Source organism: Berghia stephanieae, chromosome 14, assembly GCF_034508935.2.
Source record: "Berghia stephanieae isolate SIO BIC M18660-M18661 chromosome 14, UCSD_Bste_1.3, whole genome shotgun sequence".
In the NCBI taxonomy this organism is placed as follows: Eukaryota; Metazoa; Mollusca; class Gastropoda; order Nudibranchia; family Aeolidiidae; genus Berghia; species Berghia stephanieae.
The window spans coordinates 19,335,320-19,352,172 of record NC_088373.1 but is presented as its reverse complement, the minus strand read 5'-3'; the positions used below and the strand labels follow the sequence as shown (position 1 = coordinate 19,352,172).

The 16,853-nt window shown below is 36.2% G+C and overlaps 2 protein-coding genes across 2 annotated transcripts in view; both read right to left on the bottom strand.

Moving 5' to 3' along the window:
* LOC144959462 (uncharacterized) overlaps positions 1-16,853 on the bottom strand; it is a 382,226-nt gene that overhangs the window by 321,359 nt on the left and 44,014 nt on the right. The gene's annotated exons all lie outside the window — the stretch shown is intronic.
* LOC144959925 (zinc finger SWIM domain-containing protein 3-like) lies at positions 4,005-14,718 on the bottom strand. Its single transcript, XM_078892778.1, has 5 exons — positions 10,690-14,718; positions 9,318-9,423; positions 8,742-8,936; positions 7,922-8,046; positions 4,005-7,084 (listed from the first exon to the last, which is right to left on the bottom strand). Exons 2-5 carry the CDS (start codon positions 9,418-9,420, stop codon positions 6,905-6,907), a joined length of 603 nt encoding a protein of 200 aa, XP_078748904.1. The 5' UTR covers positions 9,421-9,423; positions 10,690-14,718; the 3' UTR covers positions 4,005-6,904.

Genomic DNA, 16,853 nt, shown 5'->3' with positions numbered 1-16,853 from the left:
AGGAAGAAAATGGAATCGTAAAAAATTCTAGAATTACACCCAAGAAAAAGGAAGACAAGAGGAGAATTGGTTCAAATAGGGAACAGATGTATTGTTTTTAACCCTCATTACCATCCATTTTCAGAATTTTCCCCAGAACTTCACACCTACCCAATACAAAAAAACCCAGACATTTCTTACTCAAACAGAACAGCAACAAGCACATTTTATACATACAGTAAGCATGCCTATAGCGGGACTTTTGGGTCCAGCAGAAAAATCCCGCTGTAGGAAAGCAGGCGAAAATGTCCCAAAAATATACACGATTACCCCCCGTTTTTAATACATTATTTCCAATTTTAAAAAGTAGCAAAAATCTATAGGAGTGGGTGAGTTAACGGCGTTTTTCTGGCCTGAAAAATGCAATATCGCCTAACAGGCGTCATGTCCCGTTCTACTTAAGGGGGGGGGGCGCGCCTCCTAAAAATCGATTTTGGCCTCAAAATATCGATTTTGAGATTTTTAGCTATTTGATAGGGTCCACCATTCCCTTTTAAGATTCAATACAAAATAAGGGTGTTTATAGCCTCTGTCATGTTGAAATTGTATTCTATTTAGGGGCTACCGTCTGCAAAACATCATAAATTCACCCTAGGGATGCCAGTAATACTCCCACATCAGAGGCCTTTATAACCATAAAAATAGATGATATCAGTACACATTTGGTATCTATATTTTCCTTTACACCTCGGCTATGATAATGAAATGCATACAAAACTACAGGATTGAAGCATGATTGGGAAACAAGTGATGAAAGAAAGCCACTTATTACTAACAAATGAAAGGTTTGACACAGTTTTCAGGTTGTCGAGGTTAGGTCATGACCCTTGACACTTGACTCGTATTTTCGTGGCCTCCGATTGGTCAACCGGAAACTCCCGACGCCGAACCGACAGAACGAAGCAATTCCATTGGCCGAGTGAGGTCATAGTTCAGGTAAACAAACCTAAAATAAGAATTCACCACGTTTCTTCCGATTTCGATGTCGTCTGCAATTTCCATTCTATATTGTGTTTTCCTTGTTTTATTTTGATAAAAAAAAGTTTATTTCCAAGATGCCGAGAAGCAAGAAACAAAAATCTAATTGCAAAAGGGCTGCTTTACGCAGATGGGACTCCATAAACCAAGAAAAGCCGGTGAGTTGATATTTATTATGTTTTTGTATCTCAGAAAATTTTCTCATCTTGCCTCCTACAATACCATGCATGCGTCACCCACATCTGTTTTCTATTACTATCATGTTCCAAGTACGGTAATATAGATACATACTTCTCATGGGAAACTAAGACAAGAAGGGACAGACATTATTGGTCAGTTGTTTTGATTTAGTCTGGGCCAGTCAACGTTACGAGTGTTTTCCCCTGCAATAAGGCTAATAAGAAGTTGAGTTGATGTATTTGCATCGTAACATAAACTGGTGTGACCAAGGGTGGGGGGGGGAGTGTCTGGGGTGTTACAATATTATTAGATACCTACGGGATAATGTATCAAGCAGCAATCGTATGTTTATTGAAGTACTCATATCATTCACACTGCTTGCATCTATGCGGTTGTGTAATAGCAAACTAGAGACGTGGATAGAGGGCATTGTTTGTGTGCATGTATGTCTGTGTGAGTCTATTTGTGTGTGTGTGTGTGTGTGTGTGTGTGCGTTTGTGGGTTGGTGGAAGGTTGTATGTACGAATGTATCGTGTGAATTGGAGAAAATGGTGTATGCAGTATCTACTTTTATAAATTGTTATGCAATATCAAATGATGGAGAACAATTCTACTACAGTAAATTCATTTGTTATATGTATGTATGTTATATATATATATATATATATATATATATATATATATATATATATATATATATATATATATATAATATATATTTATATATATATATATATATATATGTATATATATATATATATATATATATATATATATATATATAGAGAGAGAGAGAGAGAGAGAGAGAGAGAGAGAGAGAGAGAGAGAGAAAGAGATAGATAGATAGATAGATAGATAGATAGATAGATGGATGGATGGATGGATGGATGGATGGATGGATGGATGGATGGATGGATGGATGGATGGATGAATGGATGGATGGATGGATGGATGGATGGATAGATAGATAGATAGATAGATAGATAGATAGATAGATAGATACATAGATACATACATACATACATACATACATACATACATACATACATACATACATACATACATACATACATACATACATACATACATATTCCTTTATATTCACAGGTATTGGAACCCCGTTCAGCTCCATGTTCAATACATCTACAACCTTCCACGTCTTGCCCTCTGATTTCAAGCCCTACTACGTTGTCATTGCAATTACCATAATCTTCTGAACCATTCACAAGTGCATCTTCACTACCATCGTCACCATCACACCATATTCACAACCACCTGTCGTGCCCTTACGATCATTAGTATGTCCTGTCGCAACGTCAACCCCTATATCATCACCGTCCCACGAAACGTCTTCATCAGCAGCAATATTTTTCGTTATATATCTAAATAAAGTAATGTCAAACTTTCAAACGCGATTTTCTCAAAATGAACATTTTTGGAAGTTTTTTCCCTAAGGCTTTTTTTATTTTTCAACTTAGATACTTCACATTCGGCACACTTTTTCCTCAATCAATGAGTCACAATAATATGCAACCTTTTTTTCCGATTTCTTTATTGGTTTAGAGATATTTTTCAATATTTCATGAAAAATCAAGAAAATTTGAAATTTCAAATTTTATGAAATTCAACACTCTACCAAAAGAATTCTATTCAGCGTATGATAAAAAGCGATGCGTTTCATTGTTAGTCTGTTTTCAAAGTACATTGTCACTAAATTTGGTAACTCTATGTCAATAAACATCAAAGCCTTAGGCTTTTGAAGTATATTGCTTTTGAAACATTCAAAATCCAAGATGGCGGCGTTTCCATGGCAACCATATTTAGAAATTCAAAATTGTGGAAATTTTTCCTCTAATTTGAATATACTGAGCACGAATAACAAGCTAAAAAAAGAAAAATTTGATGACTTCGGAAAATGACTCTCAGAAGGCGCCCCTCCCCTTAAGCATTGCTGTTAGCTAGGGACCACTTGTAAAGCGCTTTGAGCTCGTTTAGTGGATATTGCGCTCTATAAAAAAAAAAAAACTAGTAGGCCTAGTAGTAGGAATTAGCTGATCGACAAATTCTATCTATTGGCCCTACAGCTCGCTCAATTTTTCCCGCTTTAAGCAAGTTCGGGCCTTTCCGTGACCCGCTAAACCCAAGCACAGGAATTTATATAGTAAAAAAAAGCGGGGTTTGTGTAAGATCCCGTTGAAGCGGGTGCCGCTATGGTCATGCTCTACTGTAATATTGTACAATATGAGCTCTATTACTATTACACAATGTCAAGTTTTTATAGCGAGAGTAAAAAGAAATGAAATCTGGATGAGAAAAGTGACGATTTTCCAATAGGTTGTATGGTATCATTCATGCACGGTTTTATGTTTTTATTTTTAAGGATTTTACGGCGCTTGTAACACATTTAGGTTATATCAGCGCCAGTAAAAGGGAAGAAAATGGGTTAGTAAAAAGTTCTAGAATTACAATTAAAGCACCCAAGAAAAAGTTATACAAAGGGGAACTGAGAACAAATAGGACCCACTAAGAGGAACACCCCCAAATGTTTACAGAATACATAACAAAAGTGATTTACAATGAAAAAAAAAATTTAATCTCCCGAAACAGTTGGCTGTTTCCCTCCCACTCCCAGCCAAGTAATCTCACCCCAAGACAAAGACAGAAAGCAAATTGGAAACCCATATACGGGGATAGTAAGTGGAGGCCAGGAACCCCACCCAGCACATGGCAGGTAAGAAGACCCCAATGAGAAGATTCAAACAGTCACAAAAAGATGTAATATCAATAAACAAGATCAACACACAAGCAATAGTTCAAATATATTTTATTAATCATACAATTAAAAAAAAAGTGAAGCATAAAAAAAACAACACATAACTACCCCAAAGAACTAAAGTTGACGACATAAAACATGGGAATAATAAAAGTATTATCCTTTGCAGCCAATGAGATATCCAAACTCTAGAGCCAAGGTTTGCTTTTAATGGTTTTACAACACTAGCAAACACATTAAGGTCAAGAGGTTGGGAAAGGTGTGCTTTACCATGTAATTAACACATTATAGGGTTTAACAAATTGTAGACAGAACAGAATGGAATGTATAAAAGGAAATAGACTATATTCTATGCCGAACAAACTTTCTAGTGTGTGAAAAAGACAAGCATATGCTGTACCTACAGCAAGAGATTTCTAGTAAAGTAAAACTAAAAAGTATGGCATAACATACACCACCAAATGTGGTGTGCAAGAAATGGGGAATTTATCTTCAACACCACACAGAGACCATTTAATACGAAGGTGACCCCCAGAGGTATATCTGGCGCCAATGATTTTCAAATAGATTAAAATGGAAGGGGTGGCTATATAATTCCTTAATATAAGAAACACACAGAAACAACTGAACACACATAACAAAATACAATTGAACAATACAACCTCAAACATGGTTGAGAAACATCAACGTCAGCCTCTTACTCGCTTTCTGGTTCGTAAGTGACCCCCAGAGGTAGCTGGCGCTGATGGTCACCAATCACATTTCAAGAAATACAACATACACCACAAAGAAACATTGAACACACATCAACAAAATATAATTGAACAATACAACCTCAAACATGGTTGAGAAACATCAACATCAGCCTCTTACTCGCTTTCTGGTTCGTAAGTGACCCCCAGAGGTAGCTGGCGCTGATGGTCACCAATCACATTTCAAGGAAATACAACATACACCACAAAGAAACATTGAACACACATCAACAAAATATAATTGAACAATACAACTCAAACATGGTGAGAACATCAACATCAGCCTCTTACACCCAAAGAACAATTGACAGAACAACCCAATTCAGTGATATTACAAATAAAATTCGTTTTTTCTCCACCCGATTTCAAATCAGACATCATGACTCAGCCTCTTACTCGCTTTATGGTTCGTAAGTGACCCCCAGAGGTAGCTGGCGCTGATGGTCACCAATCACATTTCAAGGAAATACAACATACACCACAAAGAAACATTGAACACACATCAACAAAATATAATTGAACAATACAACCTCAAACATGGTTGAGAAACATCAACATCAGCCTCTTACACCACAAAGAAACAATTGAACAGAACAACCCAATTCAGTGATATTTACAAATAAAATTCGTTTTTTTCTCCACCGATTTCAAAATACAGGCATCATGACACCATCGCACACACAGAGTGCATCTGGTCCAGTCATCATAACCAGTTTCATTTGACAACTGCTTATCTACTTCCACCCGCAAACAAACATGGCAAATATTCTCATTGATGAACACCGGTCTGGCTCGTTTCAGCTTCCGCCTCGATGCCCTTGGTTTGGATGGTCTTCCTCGGGTTCGAATTGTGGGAATCGAAACATTCAAATCTCGAATGTCATCTAACATAAACTGAGCCTGCCTTTTGGCTCCTCTCCTTATGGAAACTTCAGCATCACCAGGGCGAGCACCACTGTGACCTACAACTTCACTTTGAACATCACATTCCACAACAACACAATTTACAACAGGAACATCACAGTTTACAACAGGAACATCACATTCAACAACAGGAACATCACAGTTTACAACAGGAACATCACATTCAACAACAGGAACATCACAGTTTACAACAGGAACATCACATTCAACAACAGGAACATCACAGTTTACAACAGGAATCATCACATTCAACAACAGGAACATCACATTCAACAACAGGAACATCACATTCAACAACATTCTCACCATTTACAACTGCATTACCACCAGCACCCTCAACACCACCCAAATCATAGTTATCCTCTACGCCCTGAACACACACTCCTTTCCGTCCTCCCATAAAGATAAGACTTTCTGAAGCACAGCTCTTCTTTTATTGTATCAGAGCCCCCCGATGACTTCAATACATTGGATAGCATGGCCATCAGAGCCTCTGTCTGATAATGCCTTTGCTCTGCTGGCACACACTCTGAAACAGAACAATTTGTACCACCTGTCCCCTGCTCTGTACTGACAGCATAACCTCTACTTTTCAGCCACCTATTACTATCTGAGAACACCAATGCATCCATTCCATCCAAATGGCACGCCATGATATGTCTACATGGCAATGCCATTTGAACATGAAATGGGCAGTGGCAAGATGCAAGGCCATCTTCCTTTATTATTAACTTGAATCTGGCTCCGGAGGGTTCCGTTATAATAAAAATACCATCACCTGGTTTACATACTAAAAGGGAATCAAGATTTTGATGGTCCTGAATCATCGCCTTGGCAGCATATGAAAAAAAACGACCATATATGTGCTCAAGCTCGGGTCTTGAATGCTGATATGAAACAGATGACATACCCTCCTTCACAATCGCCTGGCTAAGTTCATTTAACCGAACAAGGGCATGATTGTGTAGATGATACACAGATGCAGCAAGACCCTTGCTTGAGCACAAAAAGCTCCCAAGACGACGATTATCGGACTCAACAAAATTGTTTGTATCATTTAAAAAATTTAGAATATTTAAACAATCACAAGCCGCCCACTGACTCCTACATGATCGCCAATATTGGCAATAATAGGAAAAATAATCAGGAGACAGGGCCTCCATCTCTCCCTCAAGCTGATGGAACATGCTGGGGTCAGTTGTTGTCCTGAGTTGACAAATGAGGTGAGACAGAGATTGCTTCTTAACCTTCGGCAAGTTTAAGCTCCTGAGGCGCTTCTCCATGGCTGCATAAACGTGCCAATGGCACAGCACAGAAGATGGCGGGCAGAAGGGAGCACAGTATGAATGGCACTTGCCTCACTTGGGCATTTGTCCGACATGACCACCTTAGTTTTTTGTAAAGTTTCGCCCACAAATTCCTCAAAAGTTCGAAGGACCTGAGAAAAAATTGGGAAAAAATAACAAAAAACATTAGCTCCCAAAGCTAACTATACATTAACTGATTTCCTCCCAGCACGGGTGAAGACAAAACCCAAGTAATCCCATTCCTAGACAAACACAGAAAGCAACACGTAAAACAGATGTAGGGGATAGAAGCCACTCTATCTCTAAAATAGACCAAGATAACCGAGGTGTAGGCAGAGATAAAATAGAACACAGACCAACATGAACAATGTGTCTGTAAAGTATTGAAGACAGGCTGTATGCTATCTTGTCATGTAACATAGTCAAACCACACTGAATAGGTCGATGACCGATTAAGCAACAATGATCAGAAAACCGGTCTTGGCATTACGACTTTTGCTAAGGCACTAAGACATCAACTTCAATGACAGGATATGTGAATGTCTCATTGAAATGAAAATAAGGACACATGGCCTAAAGTGGGAAATAATGGAATTCATGACAACAATCATCACAGCAAAGTAACTTAATATAACTTTTCTGGTTTATACTTAATAACTATTAGAGCTTTTATATAGTACAAGACCACATCCAATCAATCATACATTTCTGAAAACACAAAATTATGTTATGACTAATGAAAAAAGGGTTGCCATAGAATATACGGACAACTGGCAACCTTGAACGGATAATAGTGGTGTGAATTGATAAACGAGAATCAGATTAAATGCAAACATTCATAACAATTTATCCTGCCCTTAGGCGATCATCAATGTCTTGCCAATGTATTTTGACTGCATCGTTCAAGCTTTCACACCTTAAAAAACAGCACCTAAAACAAAATATATAACACAAGATATCACTCTTACCAGGGTAATGGTTGAAACTGTTTCATTTCTAACAAATACATATAGCACTGGTCGTGCTGTTCCCAAACAATCTTCCACCATGATCTGGTATAAAGGGAAACCTGTATTATTTTTCTTGTATGTACCTGAAATTAGAAAATATAAGCTCCGATATAACAAAACACATACGTTTTAAAATAGCTTGATGAAAACAAACATGTAAAGGCACCTGCACATCAATTGCTTCTTAATGTTTGTTTGTTTTTAAATTAACTACACATTTGACTGTTTCCCTCCCAGCCAGGGTTAGGACAAAACCAAGTAATCCCACACCAAGACAAAGACAGAAAGAATATTGGAAAACAGATACAGAGGGATAGAAGAAACAGTAAGTACCTCCCTGCTCACTATGGGAGGTAGGAACCCCACCCAGCATGATAAATTCATGAGCTAAATGACTAGTTTATCTGTATAAAACAAAAGAATGATACTTTAATCTAGACTGTTGTGAAATTATTTTCAAGTTTCGACAGAAACTATACTACCTAAGATCTTTTTTTGTACACCTGTTACAAATTGCAAAATAAATCTGGATTTTAAACCACATGTAGAGTACATTAATAATATTTTACCTGGGCGTTAAGTGGGTCAATAAATATGGGTATAGTTCAATTCATGTCCATTTCAAAGTAAAACACTTGAATAAATTTGAATCTAAAGGACACTAATTTCCGACTCCAACCTTGAAATCTATTACACAATATTCAAATTTGATTTTAGAAGATAAAACAAGGAGCTCACAATGTTAACCTTACTGGTTAAAGCTTTTTAATCTACTTACCATCAATAAAAATACACTCTGGAAAAGAATGAAAACATGCAAGCATATCTTTTGTGCTGAATGCAATCATGTTGATGAGGTGACTCTCTCCTCCATCAGTAGAGAGAGCCAGGTGGAATTTCCCTCCCATCTCCTCTACTGACTTCAGCTGGTTGGATAAAGCAGCGAAGTTTGTTCCGTTACATTCAAATTTCACTGGAGATCAAGAAAAATGGGAATGTGACATAACGATTGGGAATAGGGTATAAATCGAACAAAAATTGAACACACAAAGAAGCAACTTATCACTAAACAGATTTGAATTCTTCTTTTTAGACTTGCAAACCCTAAAAAATGACTTTTTTCTTTTTTGGAAAAACCAGAGAGATTAGCATATACTGTTATTACAGCAGAGGAAATAAAAGTTCAGGAAGATATTTGTTTCTAAAGCTCACATATACAATGGGGCATCTTCTGCCCTATCCGAGAGGTCTGATAAGATTATGGTTTGAAAAAGTCAAAATTAAAACATTCATTAAAAAAACATACACACACACACCCACAAAAAAAAGAAAGAAAAAGAGTGAAAATACGCACGTTTAGACTTAAGGGCTCTGACGTCTCTGAGTGTTACGGACTTGTTGAAGTCTCTTTGTATCAAGACCATCAATTTATCGTTGTCTGGATTCAGAGCAACCATTTCCTGTAGAAATACATTCAAATAGGGATAATTTCTTGGGTAGACTTATGATTTGTAATTATAAGATTATTATCCAACCTATTAACTATGATTTAACGATTTCGTTACAACATACGACAGTTACTACTTCAACCACACGCTTCAATAACTTAGAGATTTATAGCAGATTCAGATAGCTCTGTGGTGGTTTCTCCCTGCAGTCAATTTCCCTGAGCCAGCAGTGGTTAGGTTAGACTTGTTAAATCTAGTGGAAAATATCAAGCAATTGCCGTCCATATGCTAAACAAACTACAATTAAACCCAGCTAATTGGACATTTTCTAATACAAATGTGTAAATGTAAATTTAATAAGGGCATGGATAATTTTTATGAACTGATATTCAACCCAATACAACAACAATGACATAGTCCTTCATCACCATTTGCTACATGGAGCTGGAACCTATCAGTCTCCATAGTGTGAAATGGATAATAGCAATTGCTCGCTACCCTTTGGATAAGATAGTATATTGCAATACTTTTTGCCAGATGTAACAGATCTAGCTATCCAATCACTGGGTGGGTAGACAGGACAGGGTGAAAAAAATCTCGACTGCACACAGGACCGACCTTGTCCCTTTGGATGTGAAGAAAATGCTCTACTGTCCGTCATCAGCTCAGTGAAGTAAAAAAAAAAAGGCCAGCTCAGGAAAATAAACTTGAACTCTTATTTATCTGATTGGTCGACAAGCCTCCAGTAGCTGATGGGTTACAGGCGCGATGTTGATGCAAAAGTAAATGCTCAAACAGAGAGGACAGGGAATTCCCATGAATCATCAAGCTAGTACTTTTTAGGCCCATTGTTGACAAAGACAGGTTCTATCAAAAACTTGTGCTCTCGCAAATACTCCATGGTAAGTTCACTTTTACAATTCGCACTGCACTAAGGGAGAACAGAAGTAAACCTAGATAAAAAAAGCCAAAGTTTAGACGGGAACAGAGGTTGAAAGACAGATTAGCACAAACTCAAGATAGAAGTCTAACAGAAATGTCGGAATAAAATAAAGTGTCCAAGCACTGGCAAAAGAAAACCAAAGAACAAAGCATAAAGACACTCATCATTCGCACAGACACTATGGCAAATAACAAAAAAAAAATTATGAGAACAAACGGAAACCGTTCGGAGAAATAGAGATCAAGATTATTTTCCTGAGCATTCGGAGATAAAGTCCTTTCGAAAAAAAAAAGATAGAAGAGTTAAACTTAAAAAAGAAAACGACAAAATCTTACCCTTATAACATATTTTTCTTGATCTGTAAATTTCTTCTGTTTATGTTCTTGAGAATAGGTTCTCTCATCAGAGTGATGATTATGTACAAGATTACATTTCGTAATCAAAATGCACTGTTGAAAATCATCATACTTGAAACTGAACGAAGCTGAACAGTTTAATTTTTGAGATCTGAAAAAAAGTGAGACCAAACAATCAAATGCCTGACACTCTTTTTATCTGTCATAATCTTCTTAAAATTTTTTTACCTCAATGACAATGTCAATGATAACCTGCTTATTTCGCCAAGAGAACAGTTTCACAAATTCAAATTAAAGAAATGATCAGTTATTATTATCAATATAACCCCAAAGTCGATAAAGATTTAAAGATTGTGGTCAAAATATATGTGTGTTGATGATTTGGTCGTAAGTTATATTTATATGACTTTTAATTTCATGTGATGTCGATATAATATATCTACATGACTACATGGCACAATGACCATGATTAAGAATCAAATGAAAACCAAACTGTAAGGGGTCTACAGGTGACATGTATTGTTTTGGGGACCATAAATTAGACCATAGGCATAGAGATTTAAAAATGAGTAAGAGTAAGAATAATCAGAAGGAATACGTGTAAGTGTAAGTATAATTGTCTCTTGAACTCTTATTTATCTGATTGGTCGACAAGCCTCCAGTAGCTGATGAGTTACATGCGCGATGTTGATGCAAAAGTAAATGCTCAAACAGAGAGGACAGGGAATTCCCATGAATTCATGAATCATCAAGCTACTAGTTACATTGTCTTTTAAGGCTTTTACAATTTACAGCGATCGTAACTGTAACACATTCATTCAGAACACATCAGCAGTCAGCACCAATAGAAAGGAAGAAAATGGGATGGTAAAAAAGTTATAGAATTACAATTAAAAAGCCTAAAGCACCAAATAAAAAGTAAGACAAAGTGACAAAGGGGAACTGATTCAAATCGAGAACATGCTAATGCGTATTAAGTAAGAGTAAGAGTGAGCAAACTAGATTCTAAAAGTAAGAGTGAGCAAACTATCAGGGCCAGGGGGGTCGTCTTTTGGGGCGCACTAAAAAAAATCAACCTATCTTAACTGTGGTGTTTTGAAAGCAAAAATGCCACTTTTTTCACAGGAAAAATAATGTAACTAACCTATCGAAATTCAACCTACCCTTGCCCTTACTTACCCAATGCCAAAAGAAAAGATAATGACTGACCTTAGGAATGTTATCGCCTTTACTTAAGACTTAACAAAAAAAATGGAAATTGACAGGAACATTTATCAATACAATGGAAAGAAAACTTACTTTGAGCTTGTCTTCATCCCTTTACTGGTATGATGACGCTTCGCTCCATAGTGGGCGCAGGCTACCGTTCCTCGAGAAATTGAAAATTTCCTCTCGTCGATAGCCCGCTTTCGCGTCTTATTGTCCGTTTCTGCTTTCGTTGAATTTTTAAAAACAAACGAACAATGACTTTTGTCTTCCAATGTCTTGATCCTTTCAAAGAACTCATCGCTTGAAGCGAATTTTGCTCCCTCAAATATTGAGTTCGACCGTCTATCCATATTTTATAGAGGACTGGCGTGCAACGGACAAGGAAGGAAGGCGGAAGGATTTGATTTCCCCGGTTTTGTACGTTCATACGGACTGCGCATGCGCGATTCGGCTGTCGAATTATCTGGTGACAAAATACACCCGAAACTCGGGTGTCGAATAACACTCCGTTAAATAAATTCTGGGATCTCTGACACAAGGAGTACATTCGAAACCTGCCTCTTGTCATGTCTTCACCTAAGGGTTATCCGGTTAAGATAGGTTCTCTAGTTTTACTCAGAGAAGATAACAGCCTTTAGCTCGAATTGTTCGTCTTTTACCTGGGCGAGATGGTTGTGTCAGAACTATTGAGATCAGAACTGCTAATTGCAAATTTGTACGACCAGTGCAGAGGGTCCATGCTCTCGAATTGGAAAATGAACAGTATCCTGTTGAAGAATATATTTCTTCATGTGATGATAAATTTGATGAAAACTCAAAGCAGGACAGTGATAACAGATTGAAGCATTCACAAACATCTGATACCACTAGATGTGGCGATGATTGGTCGCCGCAGAAAACTCAGTCTGTTGTTGTTTCGAGAGCTGGTCGCATTATTAAACCTCCAGCTCGTTTACAGATAAAATGGATTAGGTCTAAGATTGTTTACACAAGGTTGACTGTATTTTAAGCATTTATCGTATTCATTATCACATTTAATTTTGAAATTTTCGTATATGTTATTGATTATTTTACTGTTGACAAGTATTATTACCATGTGTTTGTTTATCAGTAAACTTGCCAGAATATTTTACGAATTTTACGCCAAAGTGGCAACCCGGATTATTTAGACCTGAAAGTTATAAGGTACATATAGTACATATATGTTGATATTGTACACCATATGCATTCTTTATAATGATAATAATATTTTTCATATACAATGCCTATTCCGGCCCTTTGGAATGTTAAAAGACCAAATTTAATCATATACTCACTTGTCCCCTGGACAACGGTCCGTTTGTAAAAGTTGTAAGTGAGGCGGAACGGGTAGAGCTGATGGCTTAGTGATAAGTCCCTGATCATAGGTTCGGATGATTGTGTGCTTAAGTACCGATGGAGGCGCTTGCCGTGTGTATTCACGACGGCTAGCATGTCCTAATAAAGTCATATCACAGACAGACTTGAATGCAAAGACGTCAATTTAAATAGCCATCCTATTTAAATTGTTGAAAGTGGAATAACTTTTAAACGTTAAAACATTTTGTTTCAATATATAATATATACTGTCTATATATTCATTTTTAGCATGGAGATAATTAAAGATTGAGGCAAAAGTTTATAGTTTAAGTTCACTGGGATTTCCCTTTTATTTATCAATTTTTTTTTGTTTTTAAATGATGTTTAATTCTCCTTCTAAGTCTCACAAAAACCAGTTACTCATAATCGTGACCATTATAATTGCCCGGAACTTTACTATTGTTATTGTTTTTAAAATGGATTTGATTTCTTATTAAGAGTTAGAGCTAACACATTTTTGTAGGCAATTCGTTAAATTTGTATTCAACACATGTATTCCCTCATCACAATTTGTCTTATTTGTTGAAGATATTACTTCAAGGTGGGGAGTAATGTTATGGAAAATGAGAAGTTACCCGAACAGAGCCTCATTCACATTATATCGATGTAGGTAGCGGAAGTAGGTAGAGAGAGAGAGAGAGAGAGAGAGAGAGAGAGAGAGAGAGAGTAATATGGTGGAGGCTGTGCAGCCTAAATTTAGTGTTGTGAAACAAATATTATAAATAAAGCTTATATAATCATCAATGGACTTTGTTTTATAAGTGTAGTCATGTTGTTGTACATGAACTAAAGTTAATTCTCTTCAATATGTTTACTACTACTACTACTACTACTACTACTACTACTACTACTACTACTACTACTACTACTACTACTACTACTACTACTACTACTACTACTACTACTACTACTACTACTCAGTGGCGTAGGGCCTTAAAGACTATTAAGGTTAAGCCACAGGTCGTCATTGTTTTGATAATTTGTAAGAATTTAACAATAAAAAGTCACACTTTTAATTTTCTGTTTCACAAACAATGAAATTCATTGTTTACCCGGTGTTGAAAAACCCTTACAGGCCTCAAAACTTGAACCAATCACACCGCTTTGAATTTACTATAGCTCGAGTTGTACTCGTGCCCCTGACCAATGAGTACAGCGTGTGGCTTTAAAGGTTGAGAAGGCTTCCAGCCATATTCCTACGGTACAACCAGGCGATGCATTTCACGCTTGCCGTGTGCTATGACTGTGGGCATGAAGAGGCATCTTGACTTTGATCTGAGTCATTGTGGCTTTCTTATTCGCAGCTAAACACAATGACCTAATTATTCCATTAATGGCAATCGTGTTGTACCTGTTACCCATCCCTCTTCGAGTCGTGTCAGGCATGTGATATTGAATTCCACTTGTCCCTTTTAACTTGAGTGTGAGACTGTATGTATCTTTATTGATAGTTCTAGTGTTAATCTGAAGTGTGCAGTGTCTGTTTTTAAGATTTTAATTAATTGCTATTAAGTGTGATGAATCACGACTATTACCTGTTGATTATCAATACCAGTTCTTTGAATAGGGAAAATAAACTTTTGATTAAAAGTCTCGGTCCCCATCAACCAAACGATTTTGTACTCACTATTAAAGACGGGAAGCAGAATCGGTCATTTGATAAAGATTGATATAGTCGTTTTCCTTGGCTTACGGTGAGAATAGAGAAGAAGAGTTTTTTTTTTTAATTGTATTGTGTTTGGCGATAACAACAATACAGAATTGTCTTGGACAAGAAGTGGATTGACCTGTTTGAAAAATTTAACACAGAGAGCATTGAACCATCAGAAGTCTAACTTACATTTAAATATCACCACTATATTGAAAACCTTTGGTACTGTTCACATGTGTGCACAGATTGACAGTGGCTATCGCTTATCCTTAGCCAGGCATTATGAACAAGTTACAAAGAACATACAAATCTTAGGTAAAATAATTGAGTGCATCAAATGTCTCTCTCTCTCTCTCTCTCTCTCTCTCTCTCTCTCTCTCTCTCTCTCTCTCTCTCTCTCTCTCTCTCTCTCTCTCTCTCTCATATCCATAACTAAAAGATAATATGCGACAACACATCTCCAGCCCCATGCTCCTAAATGACCAGGCTACGCCGCTGCTGCTGCTACTACTACTACTACTACTACTACTACTACTACTACTACTACTACTACTACTTCTACTACTACTACTACTACTACTACTACTACTACTACTACTACTACTACTACTACTACTACTACTACTACTACTACTACTACACACCACCACCACTACTGATACTACTACTACTACTACTACTACTACTACTATTATACTACTACTACTACTACTACTACTACTACTACTACTACTACTACTACTACTACTACTACTATTATTATTATTATTATTATTATTATTATTATTATTATTATTATTATCATTATCATTATTATTATTATTATTATTATTATTATTATTATTATTATTATTATTATTATTATTATTATTATTATTATTATTATTATTATTATTATTATTATTATTATTATCATTATTATCTCTACTACTTCTACTACTACTACTAACTACTACTACTACTACTACTACTACTACTACTACTACTACTACTACTACTACTACTATTACTACTACTACTACTACGACTACTACCTCTACTACTACTACTACTACTCTACTACTACTACTACTACTACTACTACTACTACTACTACTACTACTACTACTACTACTACTACTACTACTACTACCACTACTACTTCTACTACTACTACTACTATTATTTTTTTATTATTATTATTATTATTATTATTATTATTATTATTATTATTATTATTATTATTATTATTATTATTATCATTATTATCTCTACTACTTCTACTACTACTACTTACTACTACTACTACTACTACTACTACTACTACATACTACTACTATACTACTACTACTACTACTACTACTACTACTACTACATACTACTACTACTACTACTACTACTACTACTACTACTACTACTACTACTGCGACTACTACTATAACTACTACTACTACTACTACTACTACTACTACTACTACTACTACTACTACTACTACTACTACTACTACTACTACTACTACTACTACTACTACTACTACTACTACTACTACTACTACTACTACTACTACTACTACGACTACTACTACTATACAACTACTAGTGACAAAACGAGGCTTACTCTTAGAAATAATTATAATTATAAATTTTAAGGCGGCCCCCGCTTTACGCACACTGGATCCCTTAAGGGAAATGACATGCCAAGAAGAAGAAGAGAAGCAAATTCTATGTATATTTATAAATCATTGTTAAAGCGCTACCCTTTTATCGTTACAATTTCATGATATAGATGCGGTATATTACATACACTGCTGCTATTAGCATCATTGTGATATAAGTTTTATTTATTTGTTATGTGATATTGACATTACAGTGAGAATATGTGAGATATAAATGCCTTGTATTCTTT

What these genes read in the sequence shown, in the direction of transcription:
- LOC144959925 (XM_078892778.1), bottom strand. Translation starts at nt 9,420, where the DNA reads ATGGTTGCTCTGAATCCAGACAACGATAAATTGATGGTCTTGATACAA. An exon ending in CAGAGCCCTTAAGTCTAAAC is followed by an intron (nt 8,937 to 9,317) that starts GTGCGTATTTTC and finishes CTTGATCTCCAG; the next exon opens with TGAAATTTGAATGTAACGGA. An exon ending in CAGTTTCAACCATTACCCTG is followed by an intron (nt 7,085 to 7,921) that starts GTAAGAGTGATA and finishes ATTTTTTCTCAG; the next exon opens with GTCCTTCGAACTTTTGAGGA.